Below are 18186 nucleotides of genomic sequence, written 5' to 3'. Positions count from 1 at the left end.
GGCATTATTCCTGATATTTAAAAAAACAAACCAGTTCTCCTTTGGTTTTATTAGTCTTTCTATCCTGGCATTTAAACAGAGATTGGCATGGTCAGTATCTGCAGACACATTCTATGATGCTCTCAGGGGTTTCTCTGAAGGTTAGGACATCCCGGGTGCTGCATCCAAAGTGCCTCAGTGCCTCTGACCTGCTGGAAGGCATTTTGGCATTGTGACACCCGATAATGCCACTGCACAGAGTATCCACATCATGGAGAGAAGAGCGTAGGTTCCTCTGAGCCACAAAACTGGCACCTTTTGGGGTCATCCTATGCTATGATGCTATTTTGATATTTAATTCTCCTGGATTTTAGTATTGAAGTGAGGAACTGAGCTGAGTCTCTGCACCTCTTGCAGGTGTGCCTGAGCAGCATCCCAGAGCACCCCATGGTGGAGAAGTGTCGTGTCACCCTGTTCCTAGCAGTGGATTTTTGCTCTCATAAATTCAGCAGTGGGGTTCATGCTTGTTGTTGTCTTGGTTTCAGGCATGGAAGAAACGCTGGTTTGTCCTGCGCAGCGGTCGGATGAGTGGCGACCCCGATGTCCTGGAGTACTACAAAAATGACCACTCCAAGAAACCTCTGCGCGTCATCAACCTCAACTTCTGCGAGCAAGTGGACGCGGGCCTCACCTTCAACAAGAAGGAGCTGCAAGACAGCTACATCTTCGACATCAAGACGAGTGACAGGACCTTCTACCTGGTGGCTGAGACTGAGGACGACATGAACAAATGGGTCCGCAGCATCTGCCACATCTGTGGCTTCAACCAGTCCGAGGAGAACACAGGTACCATGAGAGACAGGTCCACTGCTAAGAGCATCCTCTCTCCTGTCCTCCCAATGGGCCCTGGGCCTCTTTCAGATCAGACCTGTAGGAGGGGATGCATCCTGCTACAAGGCTGGGGGGGGCTGAAGTGGGAAATGGATGGAATGTGGGAAACTTTCATTAGGCTTTCCTGCCTTTGACATCTAAAGAGCTGTCTTGACTACTCTGAGAGCCAATCATTTTTACCCTCCATAACTGTAGACCTTTCAGTCTCTTAGAAGTTTGTGGGGGCATTTGGGGACATTTTTAGCTGCAGCCCTTGTCCCTGTCCATCACCAAAATCCCCTTGAGAGTGGTGGGAACCAGCAGTGAAGATCCCCTTTGGTCAGACATTTCAATCCCTTGATGGAGTAGGGGGAGAAGCTTTACTGGAGCCACCTTCTTCTCCACTGCAGTTTTCCTTGCTGGCAGGCTCTCATGTGGAGGACAGACATACTCCCTGCACCTGCATCCCCATCTCTTCCTGGAACCCTCAGGAAAAGCGCTGGGAGGGGAGGAAGGAAAACTCCAGGTAGTTTATGTGCAGTGAGGGGACCTATTGTCTGAGTTCTACTCCACCATCCAAATACTCAGTTGCACTAAGGCAAGACTCTGCATTAAGCACTAGTGAGCTGCCTCTGTTTTCCCAGCACCACAAGGGCACACATAAATTCTGGGTGAGATGGGATGGGGGAGTGAGTCTGGGGTGTAGCTCTGCAGTCACCTGCCCATCCCTTTATACGTGGTACCATCTCTGGGTGTCTTTGCTTCATCTCATCCATGGTCCAGTCTCATCCAGGGGACTGCAGGCCTCTGCTCTGTCTCCATGAAACTCCTCATAACAACGTCCAGCTTGAATCTGTTTTGGTCCCTCGTGGAGCAGCTGCCATCCGCAGGAGTTGAAACCCTGCCAAGAGCTTGTCAGGCAGGACAGTAAACAAAGCATCGCGGCAGCGCGGATGCGATCCTCGCTGACTGACGCATGAAACAGGATGTCACCTTGGCAATGGGTGCACAAGTGGCAGAAAGGATCCTTGATAATGTTGCCAGCCAGGTCTTTCAGGGAAAGGTCAGGCTAAATAAATTACATACCGTTCCAATGTCAGCAGTGCAGCCCTCGAGGTTCAGCAAAATTGTTCAGGCCCCTTTTTTAAGAGCTGTTTCATTGCAGGATTTTCCATTTTGCGTACATTCAGCTGGGGGAACTGCTTTTCTTCTCATTTAGTAAAATGAGCTTTCAGCCCAGCGGCAGCAGGATCGATACGGGACTTCAGTGAAATATAAATCTGGGCAGCAAAAGGAAAAACAATCTCCCGTTTGCAAGTACATCTGTCCCAAAGGGCACACAGGGATCATCAGGCTGCAGAGATCCAAGCACTATTCCCTGCAGGATCATGGAGTGACATCAGCAAAAGAGGAACAAAAATCCCTATTTGTTACAGAATCACATCTCGTTAATGCTGTAGGGAAAGTACCCACTTGAAACAGTACCCAGCTGCCAAAGTTTGATTTTCTGAGTAAGCCAAGAAAAAGCCTGCAACAGTGAATGCAGCAGATGTGTCCAGATGCTGCAGCAGAGAGGGAGCATGAATTATTCAGGGCTGGTGCTTCACTTTGGTCCTTGCTGAAGCAGTGACCCCATGCTCACCTTTCCTTCACCATCCCTGCTAAGTAATGACAAATAAATCATCAGTTTCCCAAAGTGGGTAATGTTCATTTGAAGAATCCATGGCCTGAGGCTGGGTGAAGAAGCTGAGGGGTCATTGGAGCATGATGGGTGTCAGAAGTCTTGTCCATCTTGGCATATATAAGCTCATCACACATCCTTCATGAGGTGTCAGCTGGAGGGAGTAATGAAGCAGTCATAGCAATGTTTATAACTCTGCTTTGCTGTGCTGTGCTCCCTCTTCATCATCTCCTTGAAGTCAAGGATTGGATGGATGGGAGAAGATTGAGAGTTTATGCAAGATTAAGACAATTCCTGGGTAGAAACAGAGCTTGGGACACTTGGCATTTTGTTCTTGGACCTTCCTCCCCTCATCCTCAAGCTTCTTTGTGCCTTGCTGTGGCCTCTGCCTTAGAGAATGAATGAGTTGGTAATTGGATGAACCAAAAAGGGGGAGGAAAAGGTAACCATCGTGAGCAGGAATAGTTCCATGCTAATTGTAGCAATTAGTTAACTAAATCTCCTTCTCCCAGCAGACAGGCAGCATGGTGGAACAAGATCAGGAACTGCCAGGGAAGCCACTGTGCACATTTTTCTGGTTGTACTTGTTCCTGGGTGTGTGACTGCTTTATACTGGCCCAGAAGCCTTGCTGGGTCTGACACCACAGCCAGGCTGTTCCCAGCTGGGCTGTACTCACATCCCAACTAGGGGAACACTCCATCACCAGCAAACACATTGACTGCACTTGCCATCATATGCTGAGTTACTGTCTCCTCAAAGGGACACCCACCCCACATCAGCTGAGCCCCAGCCACCAGTCACTAGTTTGCTTATAACCCAGTGGTGATGGAGGACAAACTCATTAGCTTTTGGGGCAGCTTGAGGAAAAGCCTTTTCCCTACCATCACCAGCACGGGGTGCACGGGGCCACCAGCTCCCCGTGATGGTAGGGAAAAGGCAGGGTAAAAAGGCCTTTTAGCATGATTTAGTAGGCAAGTGGGCAACCTGGAAGCAGTAATGCAAGCCCTCTGCACCAGTGTGGGACCATCCATGCTTAGGTACTGCCCATGGTCCCAAAAGGCAAAGCAATTAAAAGGCAAACAGATTTACACCCTTTGATACTTCTTGCAGTTTGCAGCTCAATGGGAGAGTGTAAATTTTCTGCCACTTGGTTTTCACATTAGTCCTTCATGTCCTGTCTAGACAGGGGGACTCTCAGGATTAAGGAGGCTGGACTTCAGGGCAGTTTAATGTCATGCTATGGCTCACTGCTGGTTTGCTGGTCTCCAGCTGCATTATACATCTGGTTCAGCGGAAGGAAGCTCGTTTCAGCCTCGGGGGCCTGAATGTCAGTGAAGCAGAGGGTCCTGCCAGCTGTCCCAAGGAGCAGCTGCTCCCCAAAGCCGCCCCAGTGGCTTTGTTCCCTGCCCTGACCTGAAAATAATTGCACAGCAGCACGATTACGTCTGCCAGGAGAAGGGAAATTAAATTGATTCTAAAGTATTTATCCAGACTGTGGCAAAGCTCTTTGTTTCTATTAACACCTATTTACTTTGAGAGCTAATTATGATTTTTGAACAAGCAGAACCTCACAGGATCCCGGCTCCTTTGTGTGCCTGAGGAAGCCGACCATACTCAAGGAAAGTAGATTTGCTCCTGTCTCAGTGCTGCCTTTACACTGCAGTTTGCACTGCTGCCACCTTGGCTGATCCAAATACAATGGGGGGAGACCAGCCAGGGACCCTGGGCCACAGGCTGCATGAGAAAGGCCAGCACGTGGTTATTTCAGACCATCAGCATTTTCCCTGCCCTAGTGGGCAGGCAGCCAGGGCTCAGCTGTGAATTGGATTTTCTCATGTGCTTTGTTTGTTGAAGTTAAAAGAATACCAAATCCCACTAAACATCTCATGTGCCATTAACCCTTTCTGAAGCTGATGCTGTCAACCAAAACCCCTCCTTGTCCCATCCCCAGTATGACAGAGGTGCAGCTACAACAGCCTGCAGTTTAATTTCTCACAAACCAATGTGTGTACCCATGCAGTGAGCATCTCCTTGCAGGGGCCCTTTTTGACTTTTGAAGGAGTCAATAACTTTATTAACTTGATGTCAATTTACTGTGCCACCCCCAGCACCTCCCTGGAGCTCCTCTTCTACCTCCTCCATGGAAAAGGGGCTCTTTCAGGGGCTTGGATTTGTGGGTGCTGACCAAACATGGGTGGGAGTTTAAAAGCTTATTCATGCACATCTTTAATGGCCCTGTGCTAGAGGTTTAACCCAGACAGACATGAAACGAGGGAAGGGAATATTTGTGTGTAAGTAGATATCCTTGTGCTGAGCTGAAAGTTCCCTCCACTTGCAGAGAGTGAGGAAGGCGTGGGAAAAGGATGGCACAGGCTCCTGCCCTTATGGGTTGTGTCTGGCAGCAGTAGCCTCTCCCACCCATTCCAGGCATGGTATCTTTTTTTTTTCCCAACTGGGACTTAATTTATTTTATTTATTTCTCTGCTTTCTGTCAGGGAGTTGCTCCAGAGCAGTTCTGGGTTCTGGCTAACTCCCCACTCCATCTCCAAGGCGTGGCATTGGTATTTTACATCATGACAGGGAGCAATCCCAGCAATGTCTCGCTGAACATAGGTCAGGACTGAGCATTAAAGTTTAATGGACATGTGTCTCTCCTTCCTCCTTCAACTCAGACATGCTCATTCTTGCAGTTTAGTGGATCAGCTTCTGGATCCCAGTTACTTTCTGCTCACACTGGACAGATCTGCACCTCACATGCCTGCATGTCTTTGCCTGGGTTCTGCCCCAGACCCTCCACCAGTTGCCCCATTCCAGCCCATGACAGCAAATTCATTGCTCTCACTTGACTTCCTTTGGCTGGGGGTCCCATATGGGCCACAGGCTGGTTGTCCCCCAGCCTGCTGCCTGCAAGTCTGTGTTATGAGCCCATCTGGCTGCTCTTGCACGCTCCTCACTGCTCTCCCAAAAACATGTTTGTCCCAGCAGCAGGCCAGTGATACCTCCTGCCCCATTGATTCCTTGCAGCTGAGCTTGCCTGGCTGTTTGCCCAACAAAGGGAACTCAAGATGGACCAGAGAAGAAAACAACAGAGATACCCCTGAAGACTTGTTGGGAGGACAGGAGCTGCCCAAAACACAATGAAGAGGCTATGGCCTGCAAGACTAGAGTAAAACCAAGTTTAAACACTGTACGCCACCCACCTCTCCCAAACACTCCCAAGTCACCAGTGTTCCCCATCCCTGCATGCAGGAGCAGGGCACCAGGGAGCACGTGTAAGGTGACAGTTCCTGCATTCCTGCCACCACTGCCTTTTCCATGGCCAGGAAGAACCAAAGCAGAGGGGAAATACACAAGACCAGGTATTTCCTTGCTATAGTGCTGGCATATACCTCCTTCCTTCCCAACTTGTGCCCTGGAGGAGTTACAAGCCCAGACCCAGCCAGGGAGTGTGCAGAGGCTGGGGAAGGTGGGATGAGAAATGGAGTCAAGGAGGGATATGTTAGGATGTCCTTGTGTCCCTGACAGCACCCAGGCCCTGCTGTGTGTTGTTTTGGGATCTGCAGGCAGCACTGCCACCTAAGGGTAACAGAGCAGGCAGCCCCTTGTGGAGCCTTGTGCCCTCATGACTTTGTAGAATTATAGAATGCTTTGGGTTGGAGGTGACCTTAAAGATCACCCAGTTCCAACCCCTCACCATGGACAGGGACACCTTCCACTAGACCAGATTGCTCAAAGCCCCATCCAGCCTGACCTAGAACACTTCCAGGGATGAGGCATCCACAACTTCTCTGTGCAGCCTGTGCCAGTGTATCACCACCCTCCACAGGAAAGAATTTCATCTTAATATATAATTTAAACCTGCCTCCTGTCAGTTTAAATGTATTCCCCCTTGTACCACTTGACTTTTTAGCTTCTGTTGCCAGAAGTCAATTAGTCTTGACTCAATCTTTAAGCCCTGGTATGAGTTGTACTTGGATATCAGCTCACATGGAGGCCAGTCTGTCCCCTGGCAGACAGTACAGCAGGCAGTGGACAAGAGTATGTTTGAGTTGAGCTTGACCATGGGCTGGACAGGGCATATCTGGTTGGATTCTCTCCAGATACCTCACCGTCCTACCTTTGTTCACCTCCCCAAAGACCTCATGTCCCCTGCCCCATTTGGGACTTGGAGGTAGCTTGTGTTGGGGCAGGAGTGTGGAGCCTTGAGCCCTGTACTGACCTGCTGTCCCACCATACATACAGATGCAGCCTTTTCCTTAGTGTTCCCATCAATAGTTTCAACACTCAGTGTAAAGGAACTCCTTCTTTTAAAACACGTATGTCACGTCTAGATCCACTGGTTGCACATCTCAAGGGCATTTGGATCAGACCCCCCTCATCTTTTCTTCCATGTTCTGAGTGTTCCTAACAAGGGAAACAGCACTGGCTGGAGATCTACTCTGGAGGACAAATGTAAATGTCATATCTCAACCCCAGGTTTGACCCAGCCTCACTGGAATAGGTAGCAGAGACCTGGTGGCCCAAACTTTGCACCAGGCTCATGGTTAAACTTCAGGTGCATGCAAGCACCTTCTTGCCAAAGTCACAGTTCATTCTTTAACATTCCTGTCACTTTAAATTTTTTCCAAACTTCCCTGACCCTGGTTTTCCTGCTCCACAAACAGCAAGTTATTTTAAGATCTGACACTGTTCAGCTTTTATTTCTGTGTAAACAATACTGGAGATGGAGTGGTATTGGCACAAAGGAGCAGCTTGAGAGCAGTTAACTGCCTGCTGTCTTTTCCCCCCTTTTTTCCTCTTTCCCCCTGGAGATAAGCTAGCTGTGGTACTGATGAGTCTGCTGAAGAGCAGAGCGCCACTAATGACCTGGAATATTCTTCCTAGAAGACAAAAACAGGGGGAGATCCTTGCTGATCTCTACCAGCTGGTCAGAGTGTCCTTGCTGTGAGTCCCCTGGCAGTTTGGAGGGGAAACTGGTGCCACTAAGAGTGAGACATGTTTGGATGGTTGTAGTCTGTCTGTTTCTTGGGAGAAAATGAAAAAATATGTCTAGAATTAGGCTAATCATTTGCAACCTGAAAGTGGCCATTTCTTTCCCTTGGTTCTCCAAGGAAGTAGGACTGATGAGCTCAGGGCTCCACTTTCTACTAAAACTCATCCCACCTGTCTCAGCACTGCTATCAAGGTCTTTGCTGTCTAGCTGGATCTTCAATGATTTCCTTTTCATAATTTCATTTACACCAGACAACAGTCAACCGCTGCTAATCTTCCATACCTTATTCCTCTTGCTGTACTCTGCTCTGCAGCATGCTAGTTGCCAGAAATATTGCAAGACCAGCTGCACTGCTGTGGTGGTCTCTGTCCTTGATACCAAGAGGAATTTTTCCATATAGGTTCCAAGAAAAGGACTGAGGCAAGCATGCAGAAGGTTTCAGCAAGGGAAAGGGTCTTAAGGTATCTACATGATGAGAAACCAAGCCTCTGCTTCAGGGCATCTGATGTAATCAATTTTCTGACATTTGCAATGCTTAGACCAAGACTTTCTTAATAGTTTGGGTTTTGGAAATTTAGGAATGTTTAAGATTTTCTTATTTAGATGTTTTTATTGTGACTGTAGACATTTTGAAGAGGTAGCAAAAAATCCAGAAGATATGTGAGCCTGGTGTTTGCAAACCCATAACTCTGCTATCCCAGAGAGTCCATTGGAAGACAAGTGTTTTTTGAGCCTCCTTTGGCCATACCCAGCACTGATGGGAATTGGCAGAGGATGCAGCTGTTTGTGGGAGCACAAGGTTTGTAGGCAAAAAATGCTCTTATCTCATTGCAAATAATAAAACCATCAACCAGCAATAAAAAAAATTTATGCTCAGCTTTCAGAAAGGACCAACAGCCAAATACTCCAGCTCTTCTTGACTGTTTCCCAGCTGGCGCCCAGCTCAAGGGTATCCAACTGGCCTCTTCTGAAGATAAATACAGAGCTGGAGGACTGGGGCCTTTGGGGAAAATCCTGCCCTTTCCTGGCTAAAGTCCCACTGGTTTAGCAGAACTGAGGCTGGGATTTGAGCTGGGAGAGAAGGAAGAAATGTGAAGTTCAAGAGGTTTGAGGTTTTTTTAGAGCTAAAAGCATTGCCCAGCCTTTCCAGCACAGGTTCCGTAGCAGAGATTGACAAGCTGAGTTCACATCTCATCCCTGGGCAGGGCTGTCTCCTGGCCTGGCACCCAGAATCAGAAACCCATTTAACATAATTCTTTGTTTTGTAATTGGCTTATATGGCTGTGAGCCCTGTCAGATGAGCTCTGTTAGTTTAATGGGCACAGAGGAATTTTTAGGGTGACTTACTGACCGTGGAAAAATGAGCATGGCAGACGGTATCAGCAGTGCATCAAAAAACAAAACCATGCAAAGCCCTTGGAAACAAAAACAGCTGATAGACTTGGAGTGAAGTGACACTGTCTGAGCAGAACTGAGGGAGAGAGGCATTTTTGGGTGTCAGCCAACTAAGAGGAAAGTCACAGATTCGCCTGCATTTCTATTTCCCAGAGGGGTCTTGGGACTGTTGTAGCCCGTGTGCCCCAGTCATGCGCTTTGGGATTCATGGGGCTGCCATGAATCTGTGTCTGCAGAGTTTCTCAGGCATCAGGGCAGGACACACATCTGCAGGTGATGCCCAATACGTAAGAGCCAGGCTGGGAAATGCAATGGACAGAAAACCCAAAAATGCAAGTGCGAGCAGGCTGGACAAGGGAAAAAATTACCTTTGCAAAGGATAATTTTCTGGCAGTTTTTCACAATGTGACACTTTTTTTTTCCCCACCACATAAATGTATTTCCCCATTTCTTTCCTCCATACATTTCCCATTGTTCCCTCCAAAGCTTTGAGAGGGACATGGTTTTTTATATGCCCTGCACACTGCTTTGTAAAACCTGATAAAAGCCAGGACAGATTTAGACTCTTCATTTCCCAAACCACAATGCCTGTTTGTTTGCTGGTTTGTATTGCTTTATATTTCCAATTAAAACCAAGCCTGAGCAAAGAGAAAGATTTCTAAAGCCTTTAAAGCCTCCAAGTGAAGGCACATGGAGCAGGAAGGAGACATGAAGCTGTCGATTCCTGTGAACTTTCCATGACACCAGTCAGGGTTTGTTTCTAGACTGATCTTTATTTATGAATGCAGTAGCATTTATTACTGATTTTATCTGTAAAGATGGCATTTCTTCCCTAGACGGTTTCTATGCCTCAGTTATAATTACTGCCTACTCCTCAAACATACTTTCGGTTTATTTACTGTGGTACAATACCAGAGCTATGATATTGGCAATTACTTAGGGCTGCGGGGCTTACACCTGATCCAGGGATGCCCTTGTTCCACATCCCAGTTCCCACCAGGATGTCTGAGAACATCTCTAAGGGTCCATCAGAGTGTAGATGTAGCCAAGAAACATGCCTTCTGCTGTGCCAGGTGCTGCACAAGCACTGAGCAGAAAGGCAGCCTCTACTTGAAAGGATTCATCACTAGGGCACAGCACAGATGTGTTTGGTGCATCTTTTATCCTGCCTGTAGCCATTTGCTGCCAGAGGCACATCAGCAATGGTGCCTGTTCCCTCCAAGCTGGGAATGGTCTTTAAAAGGATGTTTGGCCACAGCTCCTGAAAAATGTGTTTAAAAATGAGACTGTCCAGGAAAATTAGATGGTCTGTATCTCTTCTGTTCCCCACTTGCCCACAATCGGCTGCTTCTCTGTGGGATTCAGACACAGAAGAGAGTTACAGTTTCCACAAGATAGCCAAGGACCATCTTTGCCATTTTTCCATGCTTACAGTCATTTTAAGCCACAGAGGATGAAGCAAATACTTAAAGCTGTGTGAAAAAAGAAGTCCAGCCCCCAAAAAAGCCAACAAAACCCAGCAACTTTGAGTCTTTGTCCTTGGAGATACTCAAAGCATGTCTGGACACAGTCCTGACCTGCTGTTGCTGCCCCTGCACCCCTCTGGCTAAAAATCCTTTTCCTAATAGCCAACCTAAACCTCATATCAAGCACTTACTGGGGATGTAGCTTCCTTTCATACTTACTGAGTTGTTGTCACATGCCGAGGATTGTGACTGGTTTGCACCTTTGATTGATTGATTGCCACCCTTTATATCTGTTTATTAAAATGGAAAATAACATTTCACCTCAAAAATTTCATCATGTGCTCTCTCAGTTCCACATGACCTAATCCCATCCCGGCCAGCACAGCTGCTTGTGCCAAGTTTTGGTGTGATTACCTTCCATCATTTCACTGCCAGACTGTCCCTGGACTTGTGCGCTGTTGCTTTTGAAAGTAAGCTGGAGTGGAGTGACTCATTGCAATTGCCTTTTTTTTTTTTTCCCCATAACTGATAATGAATCCTCTTTTTGAAGTGTTGGGCAGGTGTCTGGGCACTCACAAATACTTCATCACCTGTAAAAGTGTAGTGAGCAGCTGTGGTGCTGCCTGTGGCTGCATCATCACCTTCATCCCAGCCCTGCCAAGCACCACCTTGTTTGACATTGCTGTATGTGCAAGCCCTCCCCTCAAGGCCGCGTGTGCTCTGCACTGACTAAACCTTGATATAAAGCTTTTATGATGATAATTATTTTTGCTGGCTTGCCATGATGGTTCATATTGCTCTCCAGTGAGTCATGATGAAGTCTTTCAAATACTCACTTGAAATCCATAAATTCTGTGATTAATCTTTCTCCTACTTGATGGTTGCTTTGATGATTAGTGTTAGGGTCACAGCCTGGTCAACACATGGTCTTCCAGCTAAAAACAAAAAGGGGACTGATAAAAAAAAAAGGGAGAGTTACTTTTTACATTGTTATATAGAGATAGGACAGGGGGAAACAGTTTTAAACTAAAAGAGGAGAGAGTTAGACTAGATGTTATGAGGAAACCCTTTACTCGAGGGTGGTGAGGCAGTGGCACAGGTTCCCCAGAGATGCTGTGGATGCCCAGATGGGGCAGTGTTTAGGGCCAGGTTGGATGGGGCTCTGAGAAACCTGGTCTAGTGGAAGGTGGCCCTGCCCATGTTGCAGAGTTGGAATTAGGTGGTCTTTAAGATCCCTTCCAACCCAAGGCATTCTATGATCCTATGAAAATGCTGCTTTCCTCCCTTGACATTTGTCTGAAAAAAACTCCTGATGAGCAGAAGACTGTTTTTCCCAGAAAGCACTATGGTATCTCTTAAGTTTCTACTTTTTTTAAGTATCTTGATCCCAATTTATTGACTCTTGTGGCTTTTCCTCATCCCCGTGATTCTAAGAAAAGGGGGTGGATTTGTGATTTTCATTTGAAGCTCATTCATGCTTTTACAGCTTTATTGCAGTTTTTAAATACTGTTAGATCTCTTCTCTGGCATCAACATAACTCCTTCTGAGCATCTGAGACCCTGTTGTTTTTTTCTGTTATGCTCCAGAAACTCACTTCTACTGTTTCTTCTACCTCTAAGAAGAACTCAAGAGTAAAGGCTCGGAAATGCTTTGAGTTTCTTTGGCACGATGTTGGAAGGACCACCCTGTCCTCTGCCCACCAGTAACTTTTTTATGGAGATAAATCCATGCTGTCCAAGTCTTGGGCAAGCAGCTTTGTGTACTAAAAGATCTACCGTCATCTCAGTGATGAGAAGACATGCTACTGGTCTGGTGTCTCGTGGTGCCATCTGACTGCAGGAATGCCCTCGATCGTATTAGATAAGTTAAAATAGTTGCTTTAATAAGGTTTATGATTGATGAGCTGACGCACAAATGGGTTTTCTCTGTGGGTGCATTGCTGCATGAGTGGTCCCTGTGATGTTCTCAGATGTCTCCAGAGCAGTTGGAGTTGGGAGGTTGGAGCAGGCTGGTTTCTAGTCTGATCTAGTCCCAGTAGTCCCTGCATTCCTGTGGTTGTAGCCAAAAGTCATTATGTCCTGGCTTATTCTTCCCAGAATCTCTGGAGAAAAATGGGTCTAATGTACTATCTATTTGTCACCATTCCACTTTTCATCCTGTAGAGGAAGGATGAAGATGGATCTCACCCAGATCTATCTCAGCAGCCAAATACACTAAGTTGAGACATGTCACGTCAGTAATTAAAATCAAAAATTAAATAAATCCCATTCCTGTGAGGAAGAAGGAGTGCTCAGAAGTTGCCTATATGGAGTCATAGCAATCTGGGGAAATGCTGTTCTTGCAGCAAGTGAAGCAGGTGACATGCCCAAAACAAACTCCCTTTAAAAGGCAGTGAAAATTCAGCATCTTCGTTTTCACTCCCTCTGGTATTCATTTTCATACTCTTTCAGTGTCAATTTTGATTCACACCTTTTCATTCTGAATTTGAATGAATTTCAGGAAAAAACAAGAATTGCACTTTCTCATCTAAAAAGCACATGATGATGATTTTCAGTCAAAGAGGGGCAATCTGCCCTGAAAAAATGATCTGCTCTGATCAGAATGAATTGAAATACCTTGACCTTCTCCCCTTTTACTTAAAATTCACTTTTATCCTCTGAAGGTTTCTTGTAATTTCTGGCTTCAAACGATCCCTTGGCAAGCTCCTATTTTGATTAAATGGCATTTTCCAGCTGGAGGATGTCAGAAGATTTTCAGCTGGCCCTAAGCCAAGCGTGAAGCACCAGGCGAGGCACTGGGCAAGAAGATGTGGATTTTGCTGTGGATGCTGGTTCCAGCTGTGGTGGGTGCACGGATGGGTGAGCTGCAAGGGCAGTAATGTCATCTGGTGCTTCTGGCTTTTAAGAATGGGCCTACCACACTGTGAGCTGGTTTGAGCAGGGAAGAGGAGGGTGAGGAAATTCTGAGTAAGCTCATGGGATGGTTCCCAACCCATGAGCAAGAATCAGAGCAGGGATGGTTTGCTCCGGTCTTTGGATGCCAGTGGATTTTGTACCTGAGTCAGGCGATGAATGCCAAAATCCAAAAGAGTTACCATGAAGGAGATTGTGATAAATCTCCCTTACCTGAGTCTCCTGAGGACCAAACTATACATTACGCTCCATTGCTCCACTGAGCGCAGCTCTACTGCTGCTGTGTGTTAAAAATAACCACAAAACCAGCCCATGCTTTAGTGCACAGGGTTCAAACAGCAGCATCCATGCTGGGAGTTTGCTCTGCTTCTCAGTGCAGAAATATCCAGCGGGAAGAGACTTGCTTGTGCATGACCAGATGTGATGGGGAGATGGAGGGTGTCCAGGTGGAAACACTCATGCACAGGGAAAAGAAAAACAAGATCTTAAGAAGGAGCTGAACTGATGGTGACCAAAGTCTATCAGAATGTTAAGCCCAGTAGGATTGAGGACTCCAGTCCACTGTGCATCTCCTTTAGCCACCCTCAGCTCTTTCTTGGGGTGGTCCCACGGGGGCACAAGCCATTGTGGATGGGAAATGTGGGGACAGGGACATTACTGGAACTGACCCTAACACAAAATCGTTTGTGGGAGGACCTGCCAGCCCTGTGTTTCTGAGTGCAAATACCACTCCAAAGTATTGCACTGCTTTCAACCCACGCCAGTTCTTGCCTTTGGCACAAGCTGTGCTCCCCACTCCCTGCCAAACCAGTACAGATGTTTTAACACCCACCAGAACCGAGATAATTACAAGCAGAATCAAAAGACTGGTCAGAGTTGTTTTCTTTTAATTGCCTGAACTCTAAGCCATTCTCAAGCGAGATGCTTCCCACTTTATGACAATTCTTTCAAAGACATTTTTGTGGGACATGTTGCTAATCCTCATTTTATGACTAGAAGGATGTCTAGAAGCCCCAGCCAGGATGAGGATCACACCATGCCTGCTGATGTAATGGTTACCACAGAGTGAAACAAGTGCAGGGAAGATGAGTACTGCATTTGGGAAAACACTTTCCTGGGAAATTAGAGCTAATTTCTAACCAGCAGCTTTTCAGCCATGGTACTGCAAAGCTCAGCTCATTTTCAAATGGGTTTGGGGAGTGGCACAGAGCCATGTGATCAGCTGGTGGGCACAGGTCAGAGAATGCTTCAGGTCCTTTGCATCCTTCATGGGAGACTGTGCTTGCCATGGAGAGATTGTGAGCAGCTGAGATAAAGGAAGCAGCAGCATTTCCCATTGTAACAGAGGGAAGCCAGTAACAAACACTTTCTTCCTGGTCTGTGCTTGTACAACCCTGAGATACAGGAGTGTGGCCCATGGTGAGAAGTTTGGCTCTCTCAGACCAGTTGCAAACAGCCAGGTTTGAGTTTAACAGACAAGAACTGATTCAGCATCAATGAAACCATGTGTCTGCCCTGAGACCATTTAGAAAGCATCTGTGGGGAGGAGGACCAAGAAAACCTTCTCAGGCTTCTCTTTACATGAGCCACATCATGTCTTCTCATCTTTTTTCCATCAGGATGCTTTGAGGTCCTCCTGGATGTGCAGGTGAATTTTGTCCTTGCATTTGTCATCACTTGACTGTTTGGGAAGGAACTGACCAGCACAAGCCCACCAACCCAGATGGGATCAGGCTGTTTTCATGGCTTTCCCCTCAATCCCTGATGCAAAACTTCTTGTCCGCCATGCCCAGACATGAAAATTTCCATCTGACGTTATTCCAGTTCATTTCTGGTTGCTGTGGAGACCAATTTAAATGAAACTCTAGTATTTTGAAAGAGAATATGAGTCTAAGTCATTTGCCATGCAAGGTCCCATGCTAATAGTATTAGCATATTATTTGATTATGGCAATGTGTAGGGAATAAATTCCAAGTCCTTTTGCCATCATTGCATCTTAAAAGAAGAGGAAGAGAAAAACCTCTGGGCTTTAACCAATACTGAAGACCTTTACTGCATGTGAACTCCTGATTTCTGAATTCATAAAGCTTTGAGGGGTCACAGGCATTTTTAACCTCATGGCAATATGAATAGCTTGCTGGAAAGGACCTTTTCTTTCTCTCCTTCCACTGAGCACTGTTAATAGACTGTCTAATGTGCAGGACTTGGGTTTTTAATGATGGGCAGAAAAATCCTGGATGGCTTTTTGAGCTGTCTGCATTTTTCATGGAGTGCTGGTGTTGCAGAGCCCATCAGGAGAGCAGCTGGGCAAAGTGCAATCTTCCCATTGCTTATACAGATTTTTGCTTCTTGTGTTTCGCCCTCTAATACCTTAAGAATGACATCGCCTTCAGGATTTTTTCAGATGATCCCAGTATGTGTGCAGGGTATACTCAAATAAAAAAAAAAAAAAAAACAAAACAAAGAACAAGGAAACAAACAAAGAAACAAAAAAACACATGGAAAACTGTTGCAGATAGGCTTGTTTTGGAGAAAAGGCTGCAGAGATGAAAAAGGGAAGCAATAAAAAAAACCAAGTCAGTCTCCGCCCCTACAAGCATGTTTTCTGGAGTTGGACTGATTCTTGCTTGCTTTGACTTTCTGGGCTGTTTTCTGGCTGGTTCATGGACACAATATTGTGTCTATGAGGGTTAATGACTTCTTCTGTCTCCTCTCTGGATTTTTGCAGGGCTGGGCATGACAGGTTCACCTGAAGCTGTGCGAGAAATGTGGAGCTCTTCTGCAGCCACCTGTCCTCACCATTACCCCTTACCCCTGCACCACAGCTCCCACCTCCCTTTCCTTTTAACTCATCAGCAAAATACCACCCACAGAGCAAAAATTACATTAATCTTACATATAGGAGAGAAAAACAGAGTCAAACTCCTTCAGTTGGGTCGTATGCAGCAGTACAGATGCACCCATGAAGAAGGGGACTCTGAGAGGAGAAATCTGGGGGTGCTCTTTCTTTCCCAAGCCTTGGCTTGCTGAGCAATGGTGAAGCAGGCCCATAACAATGTTGCTGTTTTATTGACTCCCTGACAAACTGGGAGTTATAATATTTCTTTCCCCCCAAGGTAAAGTGAGATCGAAATAAATTACTTCTGTAAAGAGCCAGGAATGGCAGTTTTTATGTAATACAAAGTGCAAATATTTGGGCCTCTTGTGCGCTGCCTTGAATAGAAATGGTCCTAAATCATGCATAAGTAAAATGGGTTCACATTTTCTCCTAGTGAAAGTTTTTCTCTGCTCTCCTGGAACATTAAAGACCTCTGCTCCCACTGTCTATAAAAAGGGCTATAAAATTTAAAGCAAGCTGTTAAGAAGCCCTGTCAGGGATTAGACCAGGATTCGTTCTTACTCCTCCATCCCTGCTAAGGGAGGCGTGCACTCATGTTTGCTCAGGCAAAGACAGGTTCCCACATACTGCTTGCAGTGAATGATAAGGGGACAAGGAAAAATTTGTTCAGGATCTAATAGCAAGTTTTTCCTGGGTTAGCAGAAGTCAGTGGTGCATCAGATTCTGGACTTTTTGATGACACGTTGGACTGCAGTGCTTGAGTGAAACAGCTCTAGAGTGATTTCCAAGGGAAAACTGGGTTAGGAGGTGCCAAAATCATTAGTCATCATCATCATCATAAATAGTAATAACCAATAATAATATCCAGTGCAATCCTCTGAAACAGGGTGCCAGAGCTTCATGTCACACAGTAAGAGAGCTGGTTTGATCCTGGGCCATCATGAGACTGCCTCTGGGGAAGAAAAACCCTTTTCTCATATAAATGTGTCATCTCTTTCTATAGCTCTTCATTTTCAACAGCTTCAACCCTGTCCTGCAGCATCTGCCAAAATCACATGTGCCACTCACGGACAGAAAGCAGCTAATTCTACACTTCCCCATGGCCTTGGTTTTGCCACCTTATATACTTACCCTGACAAAGGCAAGAATACCCACCTTGAGACCGCTTTGTGGTTTTTACAGTTACACCACATCATCTTTGCCCTTTTCCTCTATTCCCTTTTCTTTATACTATTTAATCAGATGGGTTTTGCATCCCCTCAACAGATTGGTTTTGTAGTATCAGAAATCCATGAAGCAGAGCAAGATGAGGTTAGTTCCATCCAGCGAACGAGGCTCATCCCAGCCCGTGCTGCCACCCTGGGACCGTCCTTCATCCCTAGCTGTGGGTTCCTGTCCCACTCCAGGACTCTCTGATGAGGGTGTTCCATGTGGGATGCTCAATGGCACACATAAGCCATGTTTGTGAGCATTCACCTTCATTTGCTTTTATCTTGAAGCACAGAAGCCTTGTAATAAAAATAAATAGGTTTATATTTATACCACCAGGCATCCCAGTCTGGCCAAATGTTAGACTTCTAAGTATTGACATGAGTGTTGAGCTCCACCATCATCTGGCAGATTTGCTTTTTGGATGGTAACTGCAATGTCTAGGACATGTTGATATGAAACAGAGATGGGTCGCTGTCACTAAGGGCTATTTCCCAGGGTAGGGGTGGGATTTGGGGCACAGCCCCATCTTGCAGAAGCAAACCTGTGTTCTCCAGGGGGAAGCATTTCATTGTTTCTGTTTCAGTCTCTCTCCCTTCTGCCCCTTTCTTCTTCAAATAATTGATTACTGTTAAAATAAGTGAGATATATAATGATTTGAGGTCAGGACTTGGTTCCTTTCTCTCTCTTCTCAATCACTCACTCTCCAGTGATTTTTTTTCCCATTTCCCTTGCTTCTCTGAAGCAAATGCTCTCTTACTTTTCCAGTATTTTGCAGTTGCTTCATATAAATGCAAACACAGCGCTGATACTAATGGAGAAAGGCTGTTTATTTATTGT

General features: G+C 46.1%; 1 protein-coding gene across 5 annotated transcripts in view; it reads left to right on the top strand.

Moving 5' to 3' along the window:
• Positions 1 to 18186, top strand: part of GAB2 (GRB2 associated binding protein 2) — an 88352-nt gene that overhangs the window by 52218 nt on the left and 17948 nt on the right. For all 5 annotated transcript variants that reach the window (XM_021533850.4, XM_021533851.4, XM_021533849.4 and 2 more), the window contains exon 2: positions 525 to 825. In XM_021533850.4, coding sequence (XP_021389525.1) covers positions 525 to 825 — 301 coding nt within the window. The remainder of the gene's footprint in view (positions 1 to 524; positions 826 to 18186) is intronic.

This window comes from Lonchura striata, chromosome 1 (genome assembly GCF_050655825.1).
Source record: "Lonchura striata isolate lonStrDom1 chromosome 1, ASM5065582v1, whole genome shotgun sequence".
NCBI classification, from domain to species: domain Eukaryota; kingdom Metazoa; phylum Chordata; class Aves; order Passeriformes; family Estrildidae; genus Lonchura; species Lonchura striata.
The sequence above is the reverse complement of the archived record's forward strand: the minus strand, read 5'-3'. Positions and strand labels throughout refer to the sequence as shown.